The 13,768-nt window shown below is 37.5% G+C and overlaps 1 protein-coding gene across 1 annotated transcript in view; it reads left to right on the top strand.

The window, feature by feature from the left end:
- The window catches only part of LOC128646928 (alpha-aminoadipic semialdehyde dehydrogenase), a 340,000-nt gene extending 327,677 nt beyond the window's left edge, over nucleotides 1-12,323 (top strand). Inside the window, exons 25-26 of the mRNA XM_053699738.1 lie at nucleotides 10,960-11,193; nucleotides 12,133-12,323. Of these exons, the coding sequence (XP_053555713.1) occupies nucleotides 10,960-11,193; nucleotides 12,133-12,323 (425 nt within the window). The remainder of the gene's footprint in view (nucleotides 1-10,959; nucleotides 11,194-12,132) is intronic.
- The last annotated feature ends 1,445 nt before the right edge of the window (nucleotides 12,324-13,768 follow it).

The following is a 13,768-nucleotide window of genomic DNA, read 5'->3' as shown; positions in this document are numbered from 1 at the left end:
TATCAGATAAAACTAATACCTTCCATTATAAATGACTGCTCTATTTGAGTTCTCTTTTTCTCTCTGTCTAACCTAGTGTTATAAAAGATGGCAATATTTATATAGCGGAGCACGAGTTCTGTGTATTCGCGGCAGGTTTAAGATGCATTTGTATCAAACTCCATTCTCCTAATAATTGGTCAGTCTCTCTGGAGGCTTGTTTGTTTAAAACCAATCGTAAATGTTTATTTACTGAGATTAAACACACCCCCTTGAAAAGAATCCAATAATAGGTAGGAGACACAGGTGTCAGGTAGTCCTGATGAGGCCCCAGTTTTCGCTGAGCATTGTGGGGCGAAACGCACGTCGACAGACAGACACCTACTTACAGTGTACTCAAGTTCGGACGATTCTTATGAAGGCTAATACCTGCTATCCGATGCAGTCAATATCCCTACAAGCAAAGGTGATATGACTTTGAATTGGAGGCAGAAAGCAGTTTGATGTCGGAAGTACCTGTCCCGAATCTGCACGTAACTTCATTACTCATACCCGAACTAGTGACTGTAGTCCTTAATTGCGGACACAAGGTGGATCCGGAGGTGAGCACTAACACAGATACCCAGACTGTTACTAAATCACAGAAGTCTGGAGGAGTGTATTGATGCAAACACTCGGACCGCTACCTACCGCAGTTTCCTGGAAAGTTGCATTTGTCTTGGGTTACAAGTAACAACGGCATTCTGCAATAAAGTATTGTATTTTTATGCTAGCTAGAGAGGACGTTCTTACCTCGGAGTTCTAGCATACAAGTCCTGTTAAAAAGATCATGGTTAAAAGCAAAGAATGAGCCTTGGAAAAATCTCCCTTTAACATGTTTCTTTTCATCTGGAACCTGGGCCCAGGCAGAAACAGATTCTTTACGAACCTATGGTTTCTTCCTATTTGTTAACCATAAGGAGGACTTTTAAACAGGTCGTATATATGATCATAAGTAAATCCGCATGGCTGATAGTTATATTTCTCTCTGCTTTACAGGAATTAATATAATTGATTATTATTATTATTGATTGGATCAGCCAATTGGATTGAACTTGAATCTGATTGGCTGATTCAATCAGCCAATTAGATTTTTCCTACCTTAATTCCGATTGGCTGATAGAATCCTATCAGCCAATCGGAATTGAAGGGACGCCATCTTGGATGACGTCCCTTAAAGGAGCCTTCATTTGTCGGTAGTCCGTCGGTAAAGAAGGATGTTCCGCGTCGGCGGAATGAAAATTGAAGACCCGGCTTGGAAGATGACATCGCCCGGATAGACGACTTCTTCAGCCCCTCTTGGAAGATGACATCGCCCAGATCGAAGACTTCTTCAGCGCCGCTTGGAGGATCACTTCATCGGATGGAAGATTTCTTCAGCGCCGCTTGGAGGATAACTTCTTCTGCTCCGGATGTCCACTTCGGTTCCATCGCTGCTCGGCTGAGTGAAGACGACTCAAGGTAGGATGATCTTCAGGGGATTAGTGTTAGGTTATTTTAAGGGGGGTTTGGGTTAGATTAAGGGTATGTGGGTGGTGGGTTTTAATGTTGGGGGGGTTGTATTTTTCTTTTACAGGCAAAAGAGCTGAATTCTTGGGGGCATGCCCCACAAAAGGTCCTTTTAAGGGCTGGTAAGGTAAAAGAGCTTTGAACTTTTTTAATTTAGAATAGGGTAGGGCATTTTTTTATTTTGGGGGGGATTGTTATTTTATTAGGGGGCTTAGATTAGGTGTAAGTATCTTAAAATTGTTGTAATATTTTTAAAATGTTTGTAACTTATTTTTTTTATTTTTTGTAACTTATCTTTTTTATTTTTTGTACTTTAGTTAGTTTATGTAATTTTATTTAATTGTAGTTATTTGTAGGTAGTTTATTTAATTTATGTAATGATAGTGTAGTGTTAGGTTTAATTGTAACTTAGGTTAGGATTTATTTTACAGGTAATTTTGTATTTCTTTTAGCTAGGTAGTTATTAAATAGTTAATAACTATTTAATAACTATTCTAACTAGCTAAAATAAATACAAAGTTACCTGTAAAATAAATATAAATCCTAAGATAGCTACAATGTAATTATTAATTACATTGTAGCTATCTTAGGGTTTATTTTACAGGTAAGTATTTAGTTTTAAATAGGAATAATTTATTAAAGTATAGTGTAGTGATAGGTGTAATTGTAACTTAGGTTAGTTTTTATTTTACAGGTAAATTTCTCTTTATTTTAGCTAGGTAAGCTATTAAATAGTTAATAACTATTTAATAGCTATTGTACCTAGTTAAAATAAATTGAAAGTTACCTGTAAATTAAAAATAAATCCTAAGATAGCTACAATATAATTATTATTTATATTGTAGCTATATTAGGGTTTATTTTACAGGTAAGTATTTAGTTTTAAATAGGATTAACTTAGTTAATAAGAGAAATATTATTTAGATTTATTTAATTAATATTTAAGTTAGGGGGGTGTTAGGGTTAGTGTTAGACTTAGGTTTAGGGGTTAATAATTTTATTACAGTGGCGGCGGTGTAGTGGGGGGCAGGATAGGGGTTAATAAATTTATTATAGGTGGCGACGGTGTAGGAGGGGCAGGATAGGGGTTAATAAATTTAATATAGGTGGCGACGGTGTAGGGGGGGCAGGATAGGGGTTAATAAATTTAATATAGGTTGCGGCGGGTTCAGGGAGCGGCGGTTTAGGGGTTAAACTATTTATTTATTTGCGGCGAAGTCCGGGATCAGCAGGATAGGGGTTAATAATTTTATTATAGAGGGCGGCGGTATAGGGGGGGCAGGATAGGGGTTACTAGGTATAATGTAGGTGGCGGTGGGCTCCGGGAGCGGCGGTTTATGGGTTAAGACATGTAATATAGTTGCGGTGGGCTCCGGGAGCGGCGGTTTAGGGGTTAATATGTATAGAGTAGCTTGCGGTGGGCTCCGGGAGCGGTGGTTTAGGGGTTAACATATTTAGTATAGCTTGCGGTGGGCTCCGGGAGCGGCGGTTTAGGGGTTAAACACTTTATTTAGTTGCGGCTGTGTAGGGGGGACAGATTAGTGGTGTTTAGACTCGGGGTACATGTTAGGGTGTTAGGTGCAGATAGCTCCCATAGGAATCAATGGGATGTCTGGCAGCAGCGAACTTGTACTTTCGCTATGGTCAGACTCCCATTGATTCCTATGGGATCCGCCGCCTCCAGGGTGGCGGTTTGAAAACCAGGTACGCTGGGCCGGAAAAGTGCCGAGCGTACCTGCTAGTTTTTTGATAACTAGCAAAAGTAGTCAGATTGTGCCGCACTTGTGTGCGGAACATCTGGAGTGACGTAAGAATCGATCTGTGTCGGAATGAGTCTGGCGGATCAAAGTTTACGTCACAAAATTCTACTTTTGCCGGGATCTAGCCTTTGATAACTAAGGCGAATCAGCCTCGCCACAAATACGCTGCGGAATTCCAGTGTATTTGAGGTTGACGGCTTGATAACTAGGCCCCTTAATATGTTTAAAAACTACATTAGTTGAATGTTGACAGCACATGTATTCCAATTTCACTTACATATTATTGTAGTAGTATAACAAAAGAAATCACTGTGTGTACTGCACACATTTTAGATGATTAATATCTTTCTATTATTATTGATTATCTTTAATTATCCAACGATATATTGCTATAGGTAGGCTGACCATATTTCCGCTTGAATAAGTGACACATATGATAAATACATATGTCATTATTCTTATTTCAAAACATTCTTTAAACAGCTCTGAAAACATCCCTGACATGTGTATTTTTCATGTGTCCCTTTTTAAAGTGGAAAGATGGTTACCAGAGCTATAGGTAACATATAATGTATAACCAATCCACATTTTCATAATGTATCTTGTAGCATTCTTTCTCAGTAAAAGGGACATGAAACCCAATAATTTATTTTATAATTTAGGTATAACATACTATTTTAAACAAATTTTAAATTTATTTCAATTCTCAAATTTGCTTCAGTCTCTTGGTATAATTTTTTTAAGGAGCAGCAGTGCACTACTGGTTTCTAACTGAACACAAAGGTGAACCAATGACAATCGGTATATATATGCAGCCACCAATCAGCAGTTAGAACATAGGTTGTTTGCTGCTCTTGAGATTACCTCGAAACACATTTCATCAAAAGATAACAAGAGAAAGAAGCAAATTTAAATAATATCAGTAAATTGGAAAGGTAGTTAAAATTGCAATCTCTTACATAATCATGTAACATAAAATGTGTGTTTCATGTCCATTTAAACCCTGCTGCTTCCTAAATAGTTCAGAATCCTCCTATTCTAATAAAATATATACTTATTACCAACAATGGATTATATTTCATATATCACAGTATTACGTTATTTAGCGTGACATTATGTGAAGCTTCATAGATAACAATATAGCACATACTAGTTTTTAAAATATAAATATGTTTCTTATTGACATGCAAAGCTGTAAAATGCGTCCTTTGATTGGATGACATTTTTACGCGATCTCGGATGCGCCATGTTTCTTAAGACGTCACATGCAAAGCTGTAAAATCCGTCCCTTGATTGGATGACATTTTTATGTGATCTTGAATGCGCCTTTGATTGGATGACGTTTTTACGCAATCTCAGATGCACCATGTTGCTTAAGACGTCACATGCAAAGCTGTAAAATCCGTCCTTTGATTGGATGACGTTTTTACGCGATCTCGGATGCACCTTTGATTGGATGACGTTTTTATGCGAACTCGGATGCACCATGTTGCATGCAAAAGCTGTAAAATCTGTCCTTTGATTGGATGACATTTTTACGTGATCTTGGATGCGCCATGTTGCTTAAGACGTCACATGCAAAGCTGTAAAATCCGTCCTTTGACTGGATGACATTTGTACACGATCTCGAATGCGTCTTTAATTGGATGACATTTTTACGCAATCTCGGATGCGCCATGTTGCTTAAGACGTCACATGCCAAGGTGTTAAATCCATCTGATTGGATTACGTTCTCCCGCAATATTTGATTTTCCACATAACCCACATTTGCGAATGAGAAGTTTAAAACCATGACTTTCTTGGATTATGGATTGTGTCAATCATGTCCATTGTTGAACCATAGCTGATAAAGAACACAAAAATATCTTTTGATGGCTGTCTCGTTGAAGAAACGAATGAAGGCAATATGTTTTTCATGCAGAATAAATTTTGAGGTAAGTGCAAATCCATGAATATACTCCATCTTGTTTAATATGTTTTTCAACAATATTTTTACTTTACAAAATAATTAATGTGTTGTTTTGGAATTTCTACTGTTATAATTCCTAAAGATGCGCTTTTGTATTTGCATGAAATAATAAATATGCATTGACCTTTATCATATGATAAATATATATGAGATGTCTACTTATTCTAGATGTTATGTCCTGATATTTTTTCTTAATGTAAATGCTCAGTATCGTGTCATGTATGGCTTTAAATATAGTCCTGTGAGCATATATTTCTAATGTAACTCTTAAAAGGACATGAAACCAGAATTATTTTATTTCACATACATGTTTAAGCCAGTGTGCAATTATCTTCTATTCTCAAATGTGCTTCAGTCTCTTGGTATAATACACTACTATATTTTAAGTAAACACATGGGTGAGACAATGACAATCGGTAGGTATATGCAGCAACCAATCAGCAGAGCAGTCCTAGATAAACCTTTCTGCAAAGGATAACAATATAATGAGTCAAAGAATGTGAGTAAGTGTGAATGTTGCTTAAAATGTTAGACTCTATCAAAATCATGTAAGAGAATGTTCTGCTTTCATACACCTTCAAAATTAAATGTCTTTCTTAAAAAATCCAAACACTATAATGTAGCTTTAAAAAAATAGACTTTATTTAACACGTCAAGAGAAATATGGCATACAGGCTTAGTATCCTATTCAAATATTTTCTTGTTTTAACAAGTATGTGTAGATATACCAACAAGCACTAAGGATTAGTATATGCTGGCATATGCTATTGTTTAAAGGGACATTCAAGTCAAGCAAAACATTAATGATTTAAATATGAAAAAAATGCAATTTTCTTCAAATTTCTATTAAACTTTTATCCCCAATTTAGCTTTGTTCTCTTGGTGTTCTTAGTTGAAAGCTAAACCTAGGAGGTTCATCTGCTCATTTCTTAGACCTTAAAGAGTGCATCTAATCTGAATGCATTTTGAACACTAGAGGGCATTAGTTAATGTGTTTCATATGGAAAACATTGAGCTCATGCAGTATAGTTACCCTGGAGTGATCACTAATTGGCTGAAATGCAGGTCTCTCAAAAGAACAGAAATAAGGGGTCATTTTGCAGAGGCATAGATACAAGGTTAATCACAGAAGTAAAACGTGTCTTGTTATTCAAAACTTGATAATGCGTAATAAAGTGTTTTCTTTGTAATCAACAATAATTCATGTTATGACTGTCCCTTTAAGCTGTGTTGTTGGCATCAAAACAGTGATATGCCATCATGTATAATTGTAATGGTCATTTTTTTTTAGATTAGGAGAACAGTTTGAACATCACATCGCAAAAACCAATCAATGTAATCAACAAGGACAGCATGTGATGATGTGGTCTCCACACACTTGTAAAACACACTCTGCAAACAATCTGCCTCCATGGACCCAGTCCAATAGAAGCCTATTAAATACAGAGTGTGCTCCACAAGTGTAAGAAGACCATATCTTCACATACCTATCCTTTGCACATTAAATAAATAAAAATATATACAAAATTAGTTTCTCTTCCTTCCCCTCTTCCCACAAGACTGAGGCTCTGGGGGGGGGGGGGGCAACTGCCCCCTCCGACGAGTTCTCATAGGAGATGTTTGGGGAAGAGGGGGAGGAGGAGTATTGTGAGTGGTTAATGGATCACCAGGCTGAGGAGGAGATTGAGGCAGAGGAGAAGATGGAGGAGGCCCAGGAGCAGATGGTGCAGGAGCAGATGGTGCCTTTGGCGCCACCCATATCCTTAAGAGTATTCAAAATATCTCTTTGCCCTTCGCGAATATAATTCAGTACTCCTGTCAGGTACACTTTGTATTCTGCCTGTTCCCTCCGGGAGGCACGCATCTCCTCAAGATCTGCACCTCTGCTATCTCTGGGGGATGTTCTCCTGAGGAGCTGATGCATGGCGGGCTGCTGGTGCACAGCGGGCTGCTGGTGCACGAGGGGCTGCTTCTTGAAAAAGAAAGAAATCGAGATATTAGCACAGTTCAAAATAAAGATGTAAATGTTCTATTTGAAAGTGTATTAATGAGGCTGCCTTTGTAAATCTATTGTAAGCAAGAGCAATCAATACGATTTCAGCATTTGCAAACCCGTCTTTCTGATATCTATATGGTCAATCTGAATGTTTTTTTGCGTTTGTCTTAAATCTGTTTAAATGCACACCTAATCTGTAGACTAGATACTAATGTGATGGCTTTTCTTGAAATCCAACTTTCGCAAGGTAATTTTGAATGCGTTTACATAATAATGTCTAAAAAAGCGTAATTGCGTTAGTCATATCCTTAAATAAATTTTGCGTGTGAATGGGTTATGAGGTGGATGTAAAGAGATTAGTAAATGAGCTTACCGGCAGATGAGAGGGGCAGGTTCCCAGTATTAACTCCTCTGATACCGACTATGGCCACCTCGGAGATGTTGGGACGCAGCATTTCCTCCCAGCGGGAATATTCAAAGATTATTACCGGACTGCCACTGGTCCCAGCTAGGTATTCCCTCTCCCTTGTGAGCTTTCTTTTTAGTTCAGCTCTTTAGTCCCGGTAATGGTGCTGAATCGACTTCACGTCCCTGTTATAGACTCCCACTGCCTTTACGGCATCCCTGATCTCATTCCACTACTTCCTCTTATCCGAACGAGTGGCCCTCAGTGCCTGCAGCCTCCTAGCCCTCTCCATATAAGCCTTTATAAGGGCCTCCTTCTTATCCATAGTATATCTCTCCGCCCTCTGCCTGGGCTTCCCATGCGATGTGAGCCTCTGTTCCCCGAACTGTGAAGCTCCCTGTCTATGCTGCACACCACTGGGCCCAGCCACTTGTTCATCTTCAACAATGTGGCTGGGTCCACCCACCCCTTCCTCTCCCCCTTCCTGTCCCATTCCTCTCTCCCTTCCTTTCCCCCTCCCTCTCTCCTGCCTAACCTCCTCTACAAGCTCATCCCTGACTCCGCCCTAGCCTCCTGCCTAATGAGATCTAATAGCTGCAGGCTAATCTGCCACCTATCCCCCTCTCCCGACATACTCAAACAAAATTAAGGTGCCCAAATTAAAGGGTGTCAAAATAATGAACAAAAAGTAAAAAGTGCTGAAAGTGTAAATTAAACAGACAAACGTATATGTGGAAAAATATGAAAATGAGGATATGTTTAACAAAAACCTATGGGATGAAAGGGAATGGGGTATGGGCTTAAAGGGAATGGGGTATGGGACGAAAGGGAATGGGGTATGGAGTGTAGTATGAGAGGGAATGGGGTATGGAGTGTTTGTAGTGTTAGTGATAAGTGTATGTATGTATTGAATGTGTTTGCGTGTAAATGTGTTTATATAATGAATGTAGGAACAAAACACTTGCACACTCACCCAAACAAACTCTCGCTCACTAACTCACATTCTCACACTAACTCACTCTCTCACTAACTAACTCTCACACTAACTCACACTAACTCACACTAACTAATTCTCACACTAACTAACTCTCACTAAATCTCTCTACTCTCAAATCTCTCTACTCTCAAATCTCTCTACTCTTAAATCTCTCCAAACCCTCCAATGCCTAGACCTGCACCTAACTCGAAAAAGCAATACAGTCAAAGAAGCCATTCTTATATTGGGCTTATATACCCTATATAAATGTTTAATGATGTATAGGTTTGCAAAGTAAAGGAGGTTCAGGTGTGCTGTCTTAGTAATTAGTATGTGTGCAATGTGTATTAGTTGTTTGAATTTGCGCATGCTCATATTGAGTTTGTATTTGTGTAATGTGTATAATGCTATGATGTCATAGTGATCATTTTGCATAACATTCTTCAAAAGTAGTATCTGTAAATGTAAATGCAGATTTTTGATGGTCTCGTATTTGTCAAGTGCTGTAAATGTTTATTTATACTAATGTTCCATAATCTTTAATGCAAATGTTTTGTTTGTGTATCAGTGTGCAATTCTTTTTTCATCTTGTTTTGTTCCGTGTTGCAAGATCTGAATGTATTTAGCGATTCCTCGTTTAGTGTAAATGTTGTGCATTATTTTTTGGTTACGATTGTGAATGTTGAATGCGTATGTGCTATGTTGCGTGAGCGATTGTTGTTTGTACATTTAAGCTGTGTTTTTGTTGTGCATTATTCCGTATCCGTAATATGACAGAGCAGTGTGTATTTCTTGCGAGATCGAGTATTAGATGAAAAATCCATGATTAGTTCATTTAGCATTGATCTTTATGGGAGAATCTTTAACGTGCCCGTAATTACACTTATTAAATAAACGCGGTGCTCGTGTTACTGCGACGTGTTACAAGGTTGTTTTCAGACTCGTAATACCTACGTTAAAAAAGATACGCAATGGAAATAACGTACAAGTAATTAGGCAGCAGCCATAACGCAAAACTCATAATCTGGCTGTCTGTTAGTTGGTGATGATTATTAACTTCTGAGGGGAGTCCACAGAATAAAGACACAGCCCAAAATTTACCAGGGCATAATTGTATTTATACAAAGCTAGTAAATAGAAAAGTGGATGCACCGTTATAAGGTACATCCAAAAAGACCAGGGTACCTGCACCTTCCCAAAATAAATAACTAAACAACAAATATTTCTATTGCCAAAATATTTATTTAAATTATGATAAATACATTTATAATAAATACATATACAAATATATATACAAATACAAACAAGACACAGAAGACAACACATGGGCCCCTCATACAACTCAAACAGAGACTAAGCCAGCTATAATAATATATGTATTGCTGATTACTACACTATAAAGTGCCAAATTCTAACAAACCATTCTACTAAACAGCTACAGTTGTACATCCATAAATGGAAACTTGATAGTAGATTCAATAAGCAATTCACAAGTAGCAGTAAGTAGCAATTCACGTTAGTGACAGTAGACAACATGCAAAGCCGCATACGTAGCAGATAGCAAGAAAGTCCTGTGGAAGCTAGCCAGTCATGTAGTGTCAAAGCAATGATGTTGAAACAAACATAAAATATGCAAAGTCACTGTAAGAGCTGACGTTGGATTCCGCTATAACCCTGTGTGGGGTATCCACATGAATGGTATAAGTGTGCGGGAGAGGATTAAACTTCATGCAAACATCCATAAGTGGTCAAGTAAAAGATCCATACCGTATCCATGGAGTCTTAAATGTTACCTCTCCTTCCTGGATTAAACGATAGAACAATGCAGTCCTCACTCACTACTCCTCCACACAGGGAAAACCGTAATGGGCGCCATGTACTAAGGCATCAAAATTTTCACACAGACCGTATCGAATTAACCCGCCGGCATTCGCACCATGCGGATAGAACTTCATAACATGAATGTACTAAAAACCAAGCCGCAATAATTTTGCGTCTAATCTGTGTCGAAGACAATCAGATTATTGATAACTTTGAAGCTTCGCTCGGTGCGAAAGAACAAAGTTACTAAGCAGTCTACGACCTAATTGGTTTAGTTCTTCACCCACGTGACCATCTAGGTGTCATAATCTAAGCTATTTATTTGGTTCTGGAACATGGAAAGCACTTGTTTAATTCTTGCATTTCAAATCAACATACAAATAGAATAAAGAAAATTTAATAATAGGAGTAAATTAGATAATTTGCTTAACATTGCATAAATTGAACAGAAAGTTAAAATTTTATTTAATGTATTAATTGAAATCTTTATTTACTATTTCATAGGTGGTTCTGTTCGAGCATCGACTTCTGCATCTGTCAATACCCCATCTACCTCTTTAGGACAGCTACCACGTCCTTCAACATCACATCAAATAGAACATGTGAATATTAGACAACAACCACAACATGGGCAATATATATGCTCCACAACAAATACAAGCCATAGCCTATCGTCTGCTGATACTATTCCAGATGTAAGGGGCAGTACATCGGATACAGCGGTTGGAAGAAGCTCTGGTATGTATTTTTAAACCACTTATAATGAACCACTTGGAATAAACCGGTGGCAAAACATTGTAAGGCTGCCAACAGTTTTAATAGTCCGGGTATGGCTTGTGAACGCGCTATCATAGGCTCCAGGTATTCTGCTATTTCATTATAAAGTTCCATAATAGCTTTTCTGTCCAAACGGAATCTCTGGATAATCTCCTGATCAGAAATGCCTTCCAAACCCATACGTGGAAGGAAAACTCTAGGGACTCTGATTCTAGGGAGCTGACGTTGGATTCCGCTATAACCCTGTGTGGAGTATCCACATGAATGGTTTTTTAAGAAAAAGTCCACATATATGCCCACTTTTTCCACTATACCTAGTATAGCCACCTTTGTTAAAAATGTTTCTGATGAAATTGAACAGATACAACTCACTGGTATTGTAAACGATAACCTTACCCCCAAAGAACGATTAGCACTTAATGAATTGATAAGACATAAGGAGTTAGTTATTAAACCAGCTGACAAAGGGGGAAATGTGGTCATTTTGGATCAACAATATTACATGGAAGAGGCCAATCATCAGTTGGCAGTTGTGGAACAATACCAGAAAGTTACTCATGATACTTTTCTTAAATCACATAATGAGTTACTTTTCCTACTGAATAACGCAAGGAGGGAAGGCCTCGTAACAGGGCAGGAATTTTGTTTTCTTTATAAAGATAAACCCAAAGTTCCAGTGTTTTACTGGATACCTAGGTTACATAAATCGGCCACTAAACCCCCTGGACGCCCCATTATTTTGGGGATAGGGGGACCTACAGAGGGCATTAGTAAATATGTGGACTCTTTTTTTACAACCTTTTGTGTCCGAATTGGGGACCTTCACTCAGGACTCCATAGATGTAATTAAAAAATTAGATGGTGTCAACGTGTCTGAAAATACCCTTTTGGTCTCCTTAGATGTGGAATCTCTATACTCCTTGATTCCACATGAGGTAGGAGTACATGAATGTGAAAGTTTCCTAAAAACTCGAGGTATCGATTTTGATATGCATACTAAATTTGGGATTAAGTTCTGTTTCTGTTTTATAAAACATAATTGTATTTACTGGGTTCTGCAATATCAGGAAGAGCAATTAATGGGCAGCTGACAAAATTGTACTGACGTGCCAATCTCTTGATCAGTTAAAACAAAAGAAAAAAACATTTCATGCTGTGGAAAGCTACACACCATACTATTATACTCAAAATATGCAGAAATATAACTGATATCATCAAGGAAGAGGTGTTAAAATGTCTGTGTCAGAGTGATGAGAGCTATATACAAACCATTAGAGAATGACATGTACGCATGAAAGAAAGAATGAGAGGAGGAAATGGTTGAATACGTTGTGATATTTATATGGTAGAATAATAGTTTGCCTTGACATTTTAACATTTGAATATTTCAATACAATGAATTTTACGCTTTGTTAACAAATGTTACATTTCAACATAGCTAAAAATAAAGGCTGATGTGTTGCAGAGGATCTAGGAGACATTGTTGACAGTGTACGTTAAAAAGCCCATAGCACTGGGGGCAGTGTGTATAAAAATGCATTATTACTCCTTACTTAAAGGGATAGTAAAGTCCAAATTAAACTTCCATGATTCAGATAGGGTATGAATTTTTAAACAACTTTCTAATTTGCATCAAATTTGCTTTGTTCTCTTTTTATTCGGGGATCCAAGCACTCACTGTATAAGTGAATTGCCTGTGTGCTGTCTATGGTAGATAGGTAGAAACTTCAAAGAAAGAAGAGGCACTCACAGGACTTAATAGTTAATCATTTTATTTGTATTTCAACAAAAAAGATTCAGTCTCAGTCAATGTTTCAGTCCTCACAGGGACCTTTGTCAAGACTTTTTTTTTTATCGCACATACGGATAAAAAAAAAAGTCTTGACAAAGGTCCCTGTGAGGACTGAAACATTGACTGAGACTGAATCTTTTTTGTTGAAATACAAATAAAATGATTAACTATTAAGTCCTGTGAGTGCCTCTTCTTTCTTTGAAGTTTATATATATATATATATATATATATATATATATATATTTATATATATATTTATATAATGGACTTATAATTATATAATGCCTCTCTTAATGAAGACTTTAAATGCAATAACTGCTTCAATATAATTAAAGACTTTTTATACTTTCCACAAATGTTTGCTTCTCTAAGCCCTGGGTTATCACTAGTCAAACTGTGTGTTTCCTCTGTATCCGGTCCCAAACAATCTCTTTAGTCCCACATGAAAAACAAGCAAAGTTCCAAGGATATCAAAATGTAAAAATGGATATAACCAGTATTTAATTTGTTTTCTTTCAGAGATAAATTCGACAGAGCTTCCAGCCTCCTTTCATGCAACCCAGAGTCCTTTGTGAGTGTCTGGTAACTCAATTTATCCTGAACTATAACTCCGCCTTACTTTCTGTCTGTGATTGGATGAATACTTATTAACTTTTTGAAGTAATGCACCCAATGTTAAGTATAGCTGTAAAGCAATATATTCTCCAGCACCAGTGGCTATCGGTGTGCAAGCTGAAGGAGCCA

This window comes from Bombina bombina, chromosome 2 (genome assembly GCF_027579735.1).
Source record: "Bombina bombina isolate aBomBom1 chromosome 2, aBomBom1.pri, whole genome shotgun sequence".
Taxonomy (NCBI): domain Eukaryota; kingdom Metazoa; phylum Chordata; class Amphibia; order Anura; family Bombinatoridae; genus Bombina; species Bombina bombina.
The sequence above is the reverse complement of the archived record's forward strand: the minus strand, read 5'-3'. Positions and strand labels throughout refer to the sequence as shown.